General features: G+C 40.7%; 1 protein-coding gene across 1 annotated transcript; it reads right to left on the reverse strand.

Moving 5' to 3' along the window:
• Nucleotides 1–468: 468 nt before the first annotated feature.
• Nucleotides 469–8,550, reverse strand: LOC106590947 (uncharacterized). Its single transcript, XM_045713173.2, has 2 exons — nucleotides 7,988–8,550; nucleotides 469–2,285 (listed from the first exon to the last, which is right to left on the reverse strand). Exons 1-2 carry the CDS (start codon nucleotides 8,319–8,321, stop codon nucleotides 1,369–1,371), a joined length of 1,251 nt encoding a protein of 416 aa, XP_045569129.2. The 5' UTR covers nucleotides 8,322–8,550; the 3' UTR covers nucleotides 469–1,368.
• Nucleotides 8,551–16,540: the final 7,990 nt, after the last annotated feature.

The following is a 16,540-nucleotide window of genomic DNA, read 5'->3' on the forward strand; positions in this document are numbered from 1 at the left end:
TCGGATGGGAGGGAAATACTACTAGACACCCGACCAGGCCCAGATCCCTGTGATTCGCTGGAAAAGGAAACAGAGGTTTCGCGGAAAGAGATCAGGGTGCCTTGTGAGGATCAGGCGATGAGTGGCTAATCTGCTCTTGCCTCCCAGCCTGAGATTTTGAGTAAATATGTTAAAAGACTATTTTGTAACAAGAGTGAGACTAATGGTGACATCAGATGAACAGCTTATGTGTATTGGGGTGAAGGGAAATGACTGTCTGCAATGGTAAACTTGGTGATAGTTGGTTTTAATACGGCCCCGGTACACCAACATCTGTGAAAACTGAGATTTCGAGGCAAAAGATCAGGGTGCCGTGCGAGGATCAGGCAACGAGTGGCTAATATTCATATCCTGTACCCAATCCAACCCCGGGTTCATTTCCTGTACCCAACCCTACCTCCGCTTTATTTGTATTATCTTCTTTACATGTTTCAAAGCAAATAAAGTATATTTTAATTAAGTCAAGCTGAGGACGACAAAAAATTGTGAACTACAATGCCCCTCACCCTTGTCTAACCCCAAACCTGATCCAGAAACAGAGAAGACGGAACACAGTCCCAAAGTTCTTTGTCTCTCAGGAAAATGTATAATTAAAAATACATTTGAGACATATTAAAAAATAAACACAAAGACCGCATGGGGGCTTTAAAGCCACATTCTCTAAGATGCATATCCATCACATATGTAAACAACAGGTCATGCTTAACAACATATATCACTCGATTAACAACATATAGCTCTCCATTAACAACATAGCACTCGATTAAAAAACAAACCACAAAAAACACAGTCAGAGTAAAAAGAAAAAGACTATTTAATCACAGTGTGTGTGTACATAATCTACATAAAAACTGCTACATACCATATTAATTTCATGTCTCTGGATTTTAAAAAACAAAACAAATGTATTTTTGAGTAGGTTTTCTCCAATTTGATTTCATATGGAAATAAGGGCATTAACAAAATGACAAAACACCAATTTTCAGTCAAAAATATGAGACAAGTGTGGGAGAAATGTGTGCGTTACATCATGAATTGTAAGCATGTGAAATATCACTCTCCGCACTGGGAGCTTGGGTAAGGCTTCTCCCCTGTGTCTGTAACCTCGGTTTTTCAGGTGCCTAAACTGGGTAAATATATTTTTACACTTGGAGCATTCATAACATTTCTCTCGTGTGGATTCTTTCACGTGATTTCAGTTGCCTTAACCAGGTAAATGTCATTCCACACTGGGAGCAGTAGAAAGGCTTTTCCCGTGTGAGTCTTTGCTCATGAATCTTCAGGAACGTGTGAGTCTTTGCTCATGAATCTTCAGGAAGCCTGATGAGGTTAAACTATTTCCACACAGATCAGTGATGTGGCTTTCCTCCTGTGTGTCCACTCATGTGATTTAAGGTTACTTAAGCGGTTAAAACGCTTTCCACACTGGGAACATTGGTAGGGCTTCTCTCCGGTGTGTGTTCTCTCATGCTCTTTCAGTTGCCTTAACGTGCTGAAATTCTTTTCACAATGGAAACAGTGGTAAGGCTTTTCCCCTCTGTGTACTCTTTCATGTTCCTTCAGGTTACTTAGCCGCTTAAAAGTATTACCACATAGAGGGCATTTGTGAGGCTTATCTCCTGTGTGTATTATCTCATGTGATTTCAGGCAACTTAACCGTTTACATCTCTTTCCACACTGGGAGCACTGGTAAGGCTTTTCTCCTGTGTGTATTCTATTATGTATCTTCAAGCTCCCTAGCTGGGTAAAACTCTTTCCACACTGGGAACATTGGTAGGGCTTCTCTCCGGTGTGTGTTCTCTCATGCGCTTTCAGTTGCCTTGACCAGCTAAAACTCTCTTCACACTGGAAACAGTGGTAAGGCTTTTCGCCTGTGTGTACTCTTTGATGGTCCTTCAGGTTACTTAGCCGCTTAAAAGTATTACCACATAGAGGGCATTTGTGAGGCTTATCTCCTGTGTGTATTATCTCATGTGATTTCAGGCAACTTAACTGTGAAAATCTCTTTCCACACTGGGAGCATTGGTAAGGCTTCTCTCCTGTGTGTATTCTATTATGTATTTTCATGCTCTCTAACAGGGCAAAACTCTTTCCACATTGGGAACATTGGTAGGGCCTCTCTCCAGTGTGTATTCTTTCATGCACCTTCAGTGTCCGTAATTGGGTAAAACTTTTTCCACACTGGGAGCAGTGGTGTCGTCTTGCTGGTTCAGACGTCTCTGGTTCCTCTGAGTCTGGTCTCTCTCCTGCCAAAGACAGAGTGTTTATTTTAATAGAGAGATCAGGGTCGTATTCACTAGAAACTAAACGCAAGCAAACAGGCCGAAATGGGGAGGGACAACTAGCGGAACTTGTCCAATAAAAAAACGCTTGTTTCTGCTTTCCATTGCAAAACATTTTGCTACAGTGTGCACAAATGAATACGGCCCTGAATGAAACCTCCACATGATAAAACTGTATTCCTGTGAGGTTGAATATTAGATCCCTCAATAACCTGAGGCCAAGTTAATCACTAGGACAAAGACAAGCAGTATAACAGCTGGAAACCAAGTCTCATCTAGAAAAGTAACCCGCCCCCCACACTCTTTGTAGCTTTAACTTACGGTATAGGGGGCAGTATTTTCATTTTCGGATGAAAAGCGTGCCCAGAGTAAACTGCCTAATACTCTAGCCCAGAGTCAAATATTGGCATATTATTATTATTGGATAGAAAACACTGAAGTTTCTAAAACTGTTTGAATGATGTCTGTGAGTATAACAGAACTCATACGGCAGGCAAAAACCTGAGAAAAATCCAACCAGGAAGTGGGAAATCTGAGAATTGTAGTTCTTCATTTGAATCCCTATCGAAACTACAGTGTCTGTGGGGTCACGTTGCACTTCCTAAGGCTTCCAACAGCCTTTAGAAACGTGTTTCATCCTTCTCCTGTTACTGGGCAGAAAATAGGAGCTCAGTCAATGAGTGGACTGCCTGAGGACAAAGGACTTGGTGATGCACGAGCCCGCCAGCGCGCCCCTCCTTTTTCCTCTGTAATGAATACGCCATTGTCCGGTTGGAATATTATGGACGTTTTATGTTAAAAAGACCCTAAGGATTGATTGTAAACAACGTTTGACATGTTTCTACGAACAGTAATGGAACATTTTACTTTTCGTGTCTGGATTTACGCTCGCGCGTTATGCCTTTGGATAGTGATCTGAACGCACGAACAAAAAGGAGGTATTTGGACATAAATATGGAGTTTATTGAACAAAAAGAACATTTCTTGTGGAAGTAGGAGTCCTGGGAGTGCATTCTGACGAAGATCAGCAAAGGTAAGAGACCATTTATAATACTAATTCTGAGTTTAGTTGACCCCAGAACTTGGCGGGTATCTGTATAGCTTGCTTTGATGGTTGAGCTATGTACTATATTGAATATTGAACAATGTGCTTTCTCCGTAAAGCTATTTTAAAATCTGACACAGCGGTTGCATTAAGGAGAAGTATATCTATAATTCTTTCAATGACTGTTGTAAATTTTATCAACGTTTATGATGAGTATTTTTGTAAATTGATGTGCACATTCACCGGACGTTTTGGTGGGAATACATTTTCTGAACATCACGCGCCAATGTAAAATGGGATTTTTGGATATAAATATGAACTTTATCGAGCAAAACATACATGTATTGTGTAACATGAAGTCCTATGAGTGCCATCTGATGAAGATTATCATAGGTTAGTGAATATTTTAGCTGTATTTTTGTTTTTTGTGATGCATGTCCTTGCTTGGAAAATGGCTGTGTGGTTTTTCTTGTTAAGTTTATGTCCTAACATAATCAAATTTTATGCTTTCGCCGTAAAGCCTTTTTGAAATCGGACAATGTGGTTAGATTAACCTCTATGGGCTAGGTGGGACGCTAGCGTGCCACCCGTGGTGCACTCCATCAACAGCAGGTGCATTTCAAGAGCGGCAAATTTGAATCCAAATAAATGTCAAAATTCAAATTTTTCAAACATACAACTATTTTACACCCTTTGAAAGATAAACATCTCCTTAATCTAACCACGTTTTACGATTTCAAAAAGGTTTTACGGCGAAAGCATAAATTTAGAGTATGTTAGGACAGTACATTTACAAGAGTTGTGTGTAATGTTTTGTCGATTCAAAGACAGGGTCACCAAAACCATAAAACCAGCTAAAATGATGCACTAACCTTTTACAATCTCCATCAGATGACACTCCTAGGACATTATGTTAGACAATGCATGCATTTTTAGTTCTATCAAGTTCATATTTATATCCAAAAACAGCGTTTTACTATGGCATTGATGTTGAGGAAATCGTTTCCCTCCAATAACCGGCAGTCAAGTCAGCGTCACAAATTAAATAATTAAAATTAGAAAACATTGGTAAAATATTATATTGTCATTTAAAGAATTATAGATTTACATCTCTTGAACGCAATCAACTTGCCAGATTTAAAAATAACCTTACTGGGAAATCACACTTTGCAATAATCTGAGCACTGCGCCCAGAAAAATACGCGTTGCGATACAGACTAGACGTCATGTTGGGGAGATCTAAAATACTATGTAAATAATCCATTACCTTTGATTCTCTTCATCAGATGTCACTTCCAGGTATCACAGGTCCATAACGAATGTAGTTTTGTTCAAAAAAGCTCATCATTTATGTCCAAAAATCTCCGTCTTGTTAGCACATGATCTAAGCCAGCCGGACTTCTCGTCATGAACGAGGGGAAAAAATATATTTACGTTCGTTCAAACATGTCAAACGTTGTATAGCATAAATCATTAGGGCCTTTTTTAACCAGAACATGAATAATATTCAAGGTGGACGAATGCATACTCCCATGGAACGAGGGTACCCAACATGAACTCGCGCGCCAGGTGTCTAATGGGACATCATCGTTCCATGGCTCTTGTTCGGTCAGATTTCCCTCCAGAAGACTCAAAACACTTTGTAAAGGCTGGTGACATCTAGTGGAAGCAATAGGAAGTGCCAAAATATTCCTCAGCCCCTGTGTTTTTCAATGGGATAGGTTTAAAGGTAATACAACACATCAGGTATCCACTTCCTGTCAGAAAATGTCTCAGGGTTTTGCCTGCCAAATGAGTTCTGTTATACTCACAGACACCATTCAAACAGTTTTAGAAACTTTAGAGTGTTTTCTATCCATATATAATAAGTATATGCATATTCTAGTTACTGGGTAGGATTAGTAACCAGATTAAATCGGGTACATTTTTTTTATCCAGACGTGCAAATGCTGCCCCCTAGCCCTAACAGGCTAAGTGCATAGCCAACGGTAGTCAGGCTTGCAATGTGAGCTGGAGGCAGTATGCATTTTGAAAACATATACCTAATTGTTTGAAACCAAACTTTTTACTTCATATTATGAAGGCTGTTTTACTTTGCTTCAAATTAGCCGAGCCAAAATCCGACAATAGATACCTGGGGTCAATTAGGCCTATTTTATTGGTTCTCATTGGTCAGCATTTGTCTCCTGTTCTCCTGTCTTTCATTGTCCAGAAGCCAAAGGCACAATCCTAGTCATATTAGCAACCCATGCATCTTTAGAATTCCCTCTCTTTCTAAGATCCTGACGGAGATTAAAAAAATATCTGTCACATTTAGAACCGCTAGCATCAAGTGAGCTGTTTAAAATTGTGTTTTTCCGCTAATTGCATTTTGGCAAATGTTTGAAAATATCCTTTTATTGGCTGCTTCATTACAGGAGTTGCATGTTCTGTTAATATGAATTACCATAATCCTAATCTAAATAGGATTTCTGTCATTCTGAGCATCGTGGGTGGATGCTCTAATTGGTTACACCACCCAATGCATATGGGTCAGCAAAATTTCTCAAATGACCAGTAAGTTAAAAATATTCACGGTCACGTTGTCCGGCGCCACATTTTCCTAACTGAAACAATGCCACGTTCACAATTATCCTTAAGGTATATATATTGGAATTCAGGGTTCATTTTAAAAGTTTAAGTCGGAAATTACATGTATTTTGGCCATTACAGAGTAGGAGGGAAAGTCTCAAAAAAGGCTTTTCAGTCAATCATATTTCATGTCTATTTGAAAGAGCTCACAGAACTTGTTTCTCCACTCACAGCTGTCCCCCAGTGTTAGTTATAACATGGATAGGCATATCGAAGGAAAGGCTTGGTTGAACACAAAAACTATACATTTTTTAAGATTGTGATACCATTATTAATTCAAAGAGGAAAACAATCGTTATGGACGCTACGCCCTTCGTTATGGACGCTACGCCCTTCGTTATGGACGCTACGCCCTTCGTTATGGACGTTCAGATCTTAAATATTTCTTGATTAAAATCTATCATAACACATTTGTTTACATTTGGAATGTTAAGTAGTAGTACCATAGGTTTGCATAATTACAGGTAGGGCTGGGCTATATGGCCTAAAAAATCACATTAAAAAAACATTTAACTTATGGGTGTTTTATTATATCCAGTTTATTAGGTACACCACCTTGTTCACGAAAATGAATCGCTCCTACAGACAGTGTGTCACGTGGCTTGCGATATAAAGCAGGCAGACAGGCATCGATGAATTCAGTTATTGTTCGATTGAACGTTAGGATGGGATAACGAATGACCTAAGAGACTGAGCGTGGTATGGTCGTCAGTGCCAGGCGGGCCGGATCCAGTGTATCAGAAACAGCCGCCCTCCTGGGTTTTTCACGCATGACAGTATCTAGGGTTTACAATAGAATGGTGTGACAAACAAAAACAAAATCCAGTCAGTGGCAGTCCTTTGTGGGCGAAAAGAGCTTGTTGATGAGGTCAAAGGGCGGCAGGTAGCCTAGTGGTTAGAGGGTTGGACTAGTAACCCAGGTGTAAGTGGGCGGCAGGTAGCCTAGTGGTTAGAGCGTTGGACTAGTAACCCAGGTGTAAGATGGCGGCAGGTAGCCTCGTGGTTAGAGCGTTGGACTAGTAACCCAGGTGTAAGTGGGTGGCAGGTAGCCTAGTGGTTAGAGCGTTGGACTAGTAACCGAAAGGTTGGAAGATCGAATCCCAGAGGCGACAAGGTAAAAATCTGTCATTCTGCCCCTGAACAAGGCAGTTAACCTACTGTTCCCCGGTAGGCCGTCATTGTAAATAAGAGTTTGTCCTTAACTGACTTGCCTCGTTGATGAGGTCAAAGGAGAACGGCAAGAATCGTGCAAGTTAATAGGCGGGCGACAAAGAACGGCATCTCAGGATGCACAACTGGTCAATCCTTGTCATGGATAGACTATTGCAGCAGACAATCACACTAGGTTCCATTCCTATCAGCTAAAAACAAGAAGAAACGGCTAGCAATCTGCTTTAATAAGCCCAGACACTGCGCAACAATTCTAAATGCAATCACATATAAAATAATAATAATAATAAAAAAGATCTTCAATTTGTTTTTCTCAGCTGGTAATTTGAAGCGCACTTCCCATTCGCCATTTAAGTGCATAGGCAGACTTGCAATGTGAGTTGGAGGCAGTATGCATTTTGAAAACATATACTTAATTGTTTGAAACCCGAACTTTTTACTTCATATTATGAAGGCCGTCTTTGCTTCAAATTAGCCGAGCCAAAATCCGACAATAGACCCGTGGGGTCAATTAGGCCTATTTTATTGGTTCTCGTAGACTTCCGGTCATTTTATTCCTGGTAAGCAACTTCCTTCAAACTACTCGCAGAGACATACAAATTATAGCAACGAGTTCATCTGACTCTGGGAAAGTAGATAAAGGGCCTCATTGCCAAAAGCAGTGATTTTGCGTGCAAATGTAATGTCCATAACGCTGGAATTGCCCATAACTTCAGGAGAATGACCCTTTAAAATATCATCAGTTCAACAGAAAGAGATATTCAGGGACATCAGTTCAACAACTGGAGTGTGTACACCTTTTTTTAAAGACAGTACTTACTGGTGTTAATCAGATCTCCATTCTGCTCTTCTTCCTCCTCCAATGTGACAGTAATCTCCCCCTCCTCCACTCCGAAAACGTCTTCCTCCTCTTTCACCGTGACAGTCGTCTCCTCTTTCACTGTAAAAACTGCACCCTCTTGTTTATCTTCCCCCTCTTTCACTGAAACATCTTCCTCTTTCACTGTAACAGCCTCGTCCTTTATTTCTTGTTTAACTGTGACAGCCTCCTCTTCCTTCTCCTCTTTCACGAGAGCAATTCTCTCCGTCCAGCAGTCCTCCTCTTCAGCAGAGGGGTGGTAGCTTTTTGAAGTCATTGTCGGGGATGTTAGCATTAGCGACTAACCTAAAGCTACTGCTACCTTAACCAGACAGCTAGCTGACTAACACCAATATAAATGTGCTATTAAAAGGGGTAACTAGTAGGTACGACAGAAGTGTGTTTAAAACAGTGGCTAATAATCACCGAAAGCGTATAAAGAGCTTACATGTTCCTGCTACATTGGCTAGCAAAGCTACCGAGGTCGCAGTTGTGGTTGTTGAATAAACTTCCCGTCCATTAGATTAGACGTCACAATGGCAGCATTGCCTGAAATACGTCATTCGCTATCTGCTGACTAGAATGGGTAACGCGGTTTAGGAAAATACGATACAATTTTGGTCTGAAAATAAAATGCATTTGTCATTTATTTAATTAAAGAGTAATGTTAAATGGAAACGTACAAACAGAAGCATGTGTTAATAGGTGCATATATTGAGTGAGGGCTCCCGAGTGCCAGAGGCGTCTCTAGTTCCTGGTTCGATCCCTGGCTGTATCACAACCGGCCATGATCAGGAGTCCCATAGGGCGGCGCACGATTGGCCCAGGTCAGGGCAGGGTTTGGCTGGGGTAGGCTGTCATTGTAAAACAAGAATTTGTTCTTAACTGACTTGCATAGTTAAATAAATAATAAAACAATAATACCAATTTTGGAAATCAGTCAAACAAACAGATAATATCACAATAAGCAGCGATATCTATACTGCTCCTACATGGTGTAACAATACATAATGTAGATGTATATAATGAACAAACTATAGTTTTGGCAAGTCGGTTAGGATATCTACTTTGTGCATGACAAGTAATTTTTACAACAATTGCTTACAGACAGATTATTTCACTTATAATTCACTGTATCACAATTCCAGTGAGTCAGAAGTTTACATACACTGAATTGACTGTGCCTTTAAACAGCTTGGGAAATTCCAGAAAATGATGTCATGGCTTTAGAAGCTTCTGATAGGCTAATTGACATAATTTGAGTCAATTGGAGGTGTACCTGTGGATGTATTTCAAGGCCTACCTTCAAACTCAGTGCCTCTTTGCTTGACATCATGGGAAAATCAAAAGAAATCAGCCAAGACCACAGGAAAAAAAATTGTAGACCTCCACAAGTCTGGTTCATCCTTGGGAGCAATTTCCAAACGCCTGAAGGTACCACGTTCATCTGTACAAACAATAGTACACAAGTATAAACACCATGGGACCACACAGCCATCATACCGCTCAGGGAGGAGATTAGTTCTGTCTCCTAGAGATGAACGTACTTTGGTGCGAAAAGTTTAAATCAATCCCAGAACAACAGCAAAGGACCTTGTGAAGATGCTGGAGGAAACAGGTACAAAAGTATCTATATCCACAGTAAAACAAGTCCTATATCGACATAACCTGAAAGGCCGCTCAGCAAGGAAGAAGCCACTGCTCCAAAACCGCCATAAAAAAGCCACACTACGGTTTGCAACTGGACATGGGGACAAAGATCGTACTTTTTGGAGAAATGTCCTCTGGTCTGATGAAACTGTTTGGCCATAATGTCTGGAGTAATGTTTGGAGGAAAAAGGGGGAGGCTTGCAAGCCGAAGAACACCATTCCAACCGTAAAGCACGGGGGTGGCAGCATCATGTTGTGGGGTGCTTTGCTGCAGGAGGGACTGATGCACTTCACAAAATAGATGGCATCATGAGGGAGGAAAATGATGTGGTTATATTGAAGTAACATCAAGACATCAGTCAGGAAGTTAAAGCTTTGTCGCAAATGGGTCTTCCAAATGGATAATGACCCCAAGCATACTTCCAAAGTTGTGGCAAAATGGCTTAATGGCTTAAAACCTCTTGGGGCTATGTGGGACGCTAGCGTGCCACCCGTGGTGCACCCTATCAACAGCAGGTGCATTTCAAGAGCGGCAAATTTGAAACCAAATAAATGTCAAAATTCAAATTTTTCAAACATACACTCTTTGAAAGATAAACATCTCCTTAATCTAACCACGTTGTCCGATTTCAAAAAGGCTTTACAGCGAAAGCAAAACATTAGATAATGTCAGCAGAGTACCAAGCCAGAAATAATCAGACACCCATTTTTCAAGCTAGCATATAATGTCACATAAACCCAGAAGACAGCTAAATGCAGCACTAACCTTTTACAAACTTCATCAGATGACACACCTAGGACATCATGTTACACACAGCATGCATTCTTTTGTTCAATAAAGGTCATATTTATATATAAAAACAGCATTTTACATCGGCGTCTGACGTTGACTAACTATTTTCCCCTCAAATGCGTCCCGGGAAACAGTGCATAATTCCCTTTATTACTATTCGAAAACAATTTTTTAAATTTATATTGTCAATCTAACATTTATAGATGAATATCCCTTGAGAACACCTGTCATACCAGATTTTAAATTAACTTTACTGGGTAATCACACTTTGCGATAAAAGGAGATGCGATACTCAGAAAATGAGCCTGGAAAACTAGCGCCGCGCCATCTTGGAACAATCGCAAGTCACATCTGATCTTGTATAATATTGTCAATAATCGCCTACCTTTAGTTGTCTTCATCAGAAAACACTTCCAGGAATCCCAGGTCCACAACAGATGTATTTTCGGTCGAAAAAGTCCATCATTCATGTTCCATTAGCCTGCTGTTGGTAGCGTGTCCTAGGGCTCTCTCCCAATGCTCCGACGTGCGCGGGACAGTAGTTTCGGAAAATCTTTTTTTTTCTCCTCTAGGTTCGTTCAAACATGTCAAACGTTGTAAAACATTAATCTTCAGGGCCTGTAACACCAAGAGAGCCAATAAGATTCGACGGGGACGATTGCAGAGTGTTTTGAAACGTTTCCAAAGGTGGGGGTAGACAGGGCCGCCGGCGTCATAATGGTGATGGCCCATCCCCTGTGACCAATTTCCAATGCGTCTCATTCACTGAGTTTCGACTGTATAAGGCTCAAACCACTGTGAAAAGACTGGGGACATCTAGTGGAAGCAATAGGAAGTGCTCAGTGAACCATTGCTCACGGTGTGATTAATAGGCAAAGTGATTAAGTCGAGTCCACAATTCAGAATTACACTTCCTGTTTCAATCGGTCTCGGGGTTTTGACTGCCATATGAGTTCTGTTATACTCACAGACACCATTCAAACAGTTTTAGAAACCTTAGGGTGTTTTCTATCCATATATAATAAGTATATGCATGTCCTAGCTTCTGAGTTTGATTAGTAGGCCGTTGAAAATGGGAACGAATTTTTTTCAAAATGCGCTGTGGCGCCCCCTATCCTAGGGTATCCTTAAGTGAGTTTCAGAATATGAATGTCATCTGTTACGAGCAAATTATTGATTTCGTGAACCTAGTTTCTTAAGCTATATATGTTAACGTGGGCTATTTTGCGCACTTTTCTTCTGGGATGCTTACATGTTTTTATTGCTTTACTGGGAAGCTTAGCAGTAGACATGCTCATGTTATTTATACTAGTACAGGGTGAGCTGCACACAGTGGACTTCCTCCTAGGGCACACTGGCTCAGTGCTAACAGTATAAATCGGGTTCGTAGGCACATGATTACTACATACAATATCTGTAGGATCAGTAGAGGCATTCATAGCAGTTAGAGGGACATAAATTAGGTTACATATACTGTCTACCGACACCACTGGTGTAATGTACATTTGCTGAAGCATTATGACTATGCTGCGTCCCAATGGTAGGGATTAGCTGAGCTGGGCTTGGGTTATTGATAAGTCATTGTCTCATCGCAGCATAATATAATGCCGTGAAAGGATCCAGGAAACCAAATGATTTGGGTGGATCCCATCCTCCTTATAAAACTTGTTTTGTTTCCAAAAGGTATCGAAATTGTCAACAAAAGTTACACCCATTGAGCTGCAATAATCACATAGCCAGCTTTGACGAGAAAGAACCCTACTGAAGCGTTCAATGCCACGATTCAGAGAAGCCACAGGGCCAGATATGATGGGACTTTTTGTTTGTGTCTAGCAGAGAGTCAATCAGCTCTTTAACCCTTGTCTTGTCTTAAAGGTCAAAAATGACCCACCACTCTGTTTAACAGCAGAGAAAATACCCACAATTATATTTATTCAACTTGAAATTTTATGACTTTTCCTAGAGTGACCCCAACATTAGAAAAAGTGAAACATCACCTTGTTCATGTTTCCATGAAAGCTGTACACCATCAGGGTACAATGATTGTCTTAGGTTCATTTTTGACCCGGCAGTTATAAAATCATTTACACACCACAAAAACACATACACACACAATGAGAAATTGAGATTATGTGTGCTACTGATTGAACTCAGCCAGCAGCTCCTGAAGAGGAAGATCACCATGGTTGGCACAGTTAGAAAGAACAAGCCTGAGCTCCCCCTGCACTCCTCGCAACAAGGGGGATGAGGCCTTCTCATCAAAGTTTGCCTTCGCCCCCACCACCACTCTAGTTTCTTACCTCCCAAAGAGGAACAAGAATGTGGTCTTCCTGAGCACACTGCACAAAACGGCTGAGATCAGTGATCATGAGGACAGGAAGCCGGACATCATCCTGGACTACAACCACAACAAAGGAGGCATTGACAACCTGGACAAGGTGATTGGAACTTACAGCTGCAGGAGGATGACTGCCCGCTGTCCCCTGGTCATCTTCCATAACATCATTGATGTGTCCTCATTTTTAAATTTGTTTTAATTTATTTTACCTTTATTTAACTAGGCAAGTCAGTTAAGAACAAATTCTTATTTTCAATGACGGCCTAGGAACAGTGGGTTAACTGCCTTGTTCAGGGGCAGAACGACAGATTTGTACCTTGTCAGCTCGGGGATTCGAACTCGCAACCTCTAACCACTAGGCTACGCTGCTGCCCCATACAATGCCTTCGTGATACGGAACAAGCTCAACCCTACCTGGATGCCTGAAAAGCGGAACAAGAGGAGGGTGTTCCTGGAGCAGCTGGGAAAGGCACTTGTAACCATACACATTGAAAGAAGGGAGCGCCTCCGCCGCACAGCAGCCTCTGCAGGGCTTGTGAAAGCTGTTCAGGGGGCTGAATCTTGTCCTGATCCACCTGAGGCTGCAGCTGGGGCAGGCAAGAGGAGGAGATGCCAATTCTGCCCCCCAAAGAAGGACTTTAAAACAAATACTATGTGCTGCACATGTGAGAAATACATCTGCAAAGTCCATGCACACACACTTGCATACTGTCCTACATGTGCTAAAATGCATTCAAAACTACTTTCTGCACATTTATGCTACTTTCTTAGGCTATACAAGTGCTATCACTTGCTAAAAATGTATGTTTACACCTATGCAGTACCTTTAGCAATAATAATAATAATAATATATCTCTACTTTAGTAAAGAAAACAATTTTGACAGGTGTGTTGTAATAAAAACGAGTGGTGTCCACTGATTAAATGCAGTCTTTCTGCATTGTGAAGACGGAAAACCCAGATATTCACAAAGTTTGTGATGAATGACAGGTTGTTTCTTCATGCAAAATAGATTTGGAGTTTAAAATTCAATTAAGCTGCTTTATTTTAGGGATTTAGTGAAGGCGAGTCATTTTTTACCCTTAGGACAAAGGGGAGTATACAGAAGACTGTTGTTAAGACTACACAAGGGTTATAATCCAGATTCAACTGTTCAGTGCTGCCATGCATAATGTCAATAAAACCCACATGGACTACGATAGAATCGATGTCCATGTCCTGACATTCGGGAGCAGCTTAGTAATGTCATCAACTCTCAGATTTTTTTGCAGCAGGAACGGTCACATTCCTTACCATGGAGCTGCCGCAAACACCGTCCAGCCACTGGCGTAGAAAATGTAAACATTCCATTCTGCGTTTTCCCCAGTTTCTTTCGTAGGCTGACGATCTGCGTGATCATGGAAGCAAACCTATAATCCTCAGCAAGTAAACAATTGGCACATTGGAACTCCGAGTGATCCGGTTTGTCCTGAAACAAAGCGTAATAGATACAGCTCCTACAGCGCTGGAACCCTTCATTTATTTCTCCAGACAAAGAGGGCTCCATTGCAAAACTCATCTGGCACCAACTTTGTTAGCTTGGGATTTCCCTTTTTTCATTGAATTCAGAGCCTCTCTAATTTCTTCAATTGACACAGGTGATTCGCAAACGGAGTGGAAATCATCCTCAATTACAGGGACATAATTCTGAATGTGGCAAATGTAGCTTTGACAACCATCTTCCTGAAATTGAGAGCTGTAAAGGTATTCATAAAAGGAATTGACAAATTATGATATTGTAATGGGTTCTTTGCATAAAACATCATTAATTTTGAGTGCAGTTATAGATTTTCTTTTGTAGTTTCTCTTTTCAAGTGCAAAAAAGTAACTAGTGTTTCTTTCCTCCTCTTCAATCCATTTTGCTCTTGACCTTACGAAGACACCCTTTGCCAGATCCGTGTAAAGCTGTTCTAAAGACTTGAATACAGACTCCTCTTCTTCAGATAGTTTTCTAAAGAAAGATAATCTGTCTGGCTTGCTCATCATCTCCTTTTCTTTAAGGTTCTTTAATTGCATCAGCTCTTTGGCGCGTTTAATGGCTACCACTGACTTTATATTTGAAAAATTCCAAACTACTTCCAAGTCTTTTCTTGCAAAAATATCTTTAGCTAACGATTTGATGTTTTCAATAAGAGTTGTATCTTTAAGAAGTGTTTTGTTTAATTTCCAATATCCTCGAGTACCTTTTGATTTTTTAGTAGCTTGTAAATTCAGGGAAATCAAATGATGATCAGAAAAGGGAGCCAACTGATGATCTACATCTATAACAAATTGTAACAAAAAGGGGGAAATTAGGAATAAATCTATTCTAGATTTACGTGACATAGTTTTGTTGGTCCAGGTATAACCCTTTGCATCTGGATTGAAATAACGCCAGGCATCCTCAACACAGAGATCCTTGCATAATGTAGTGATAATATTGCTATTTTGAGGGCTTTGACTCGTTCTAGGAGGAAAATGATCAGCAGATGCATCAGGTCTTTCATTAAAATCCCCTGAAATAATTAGAAAAGCCTCTGAGTATTTGTTGCTTAAATCCTGTACTTTCCTGGTAAATTGGGTAAAAAGGGTTTTATTTGGAGAATGTGAGTTATGTCCATACACATTACAAATTATGAAAATAGCAGTCAAGTTTAACAGTTACTATGACCCATCTCCCATCTTGTGAAGATGTGGATTCTCGAACGTCACCTTTAAACTTGTGAATAAGTGTCAAAACACCAGCAGAATGACTTGATCCATGACTGAAATAGGCCATATCTCCCCATTGTGATTTCCAAAATTTCAAATCACTTTCACCCGAATGAGATTCCTGAAGAAGGACAAAATCTGCGTTACTGCGTTTACAATATAAAAATAAAGCTTTCCTTTTTGTAAGATCTCTCAAATCCCTAGCATTCAGACTAACGATATTGAGTGAGTTGAAAACGAACTCCTGCGTTAAAAAAGAAAGAACACAAACTAGATAACAGAAGTAGTAATGTGAACAATAAAACAAACAGTGAACCTTCAGAGGATTACTCTGACGGAAAACTACGCTCAGCTGAGGTAGCGGTGGTTAACAGTATAACAAATCTATTTACTTCCTTTTTTTTCCAGTTGGCAAGTGTTCATCAGTTGTAGTTCGAACGGTACATTTACTTGTGTCGGTACATTAACTGGACTCTTGGCAGTACTCACAGTTCCAGTTTGGTTAATGTCAACAGAGTTACCCAGTAATCATTCTTCCTTCGATAAACGTGTGTGGGCCCTTGTACCCAGCCTTCTTTCCCTCTTGTCGTGCCTTCTGTATAAGAGGCCACAGTTTCTCCCTGGCAGTCTGATCCTGCGGTATCAGAGCTGCTTTGATGCGGAGCTACTTCTCGTCCAGAAACGTGTTCCCTTTGGCCATTCTCCAGATGATGTCCCTGTAATGGCGCAGAGTTAAGCGCAATATGATATTGCGAGGGGGTCCATCAGATCTTCGTTTCCCAAGTCGATGTACCACAATCACATCTCTTAGCCTGTATTTGATGCACGAAGCCACCTTTCCCAGGATATGAATGACCGCTTCCCTAATATCCTCTCCCTCTACCTCTTTTACACCTTGGATTTTCAGATTCCACCTGCGACAGTACCTTTGACGTTCAGCTACATTCTCACACAGCTCATTATTTTGGGATTGCAGTTTCTTCAACTCATTCTCTAGGAACGTT

This window comes from Salmo salar, chromosome 02 (genome assembly GCF_965601325.2).
Source record: "Salmo salar chromosome 02, fSalSal1, whole genome shotgun sequence".
In the NCBI taxonomy this organism is placed as follows: domain Eukaryota; kingdom Metazoa; phylum Chordata; class Actinopteri; order Salmoniformes; family Salmonidae; genus Salmo; species Salmo salar.

Excerpts from the sequence above, each read along its gene's own strand:
- LOC106590947 (XM_045713173.2), bottom strand. The coding sequence starts at position 8,321 with ATGCTAACATCCCCGACAATGACTTCAAAAAGCTACCACCCCTCTGCT. Across the intron at positions 2,286-7,987 it reads TGGAGATCTGATTAACACCA|GAGAGAGACCAGACTCAGAG; the intron begins GTAAGTACTGTC and ends TGTCTTTGGCAG.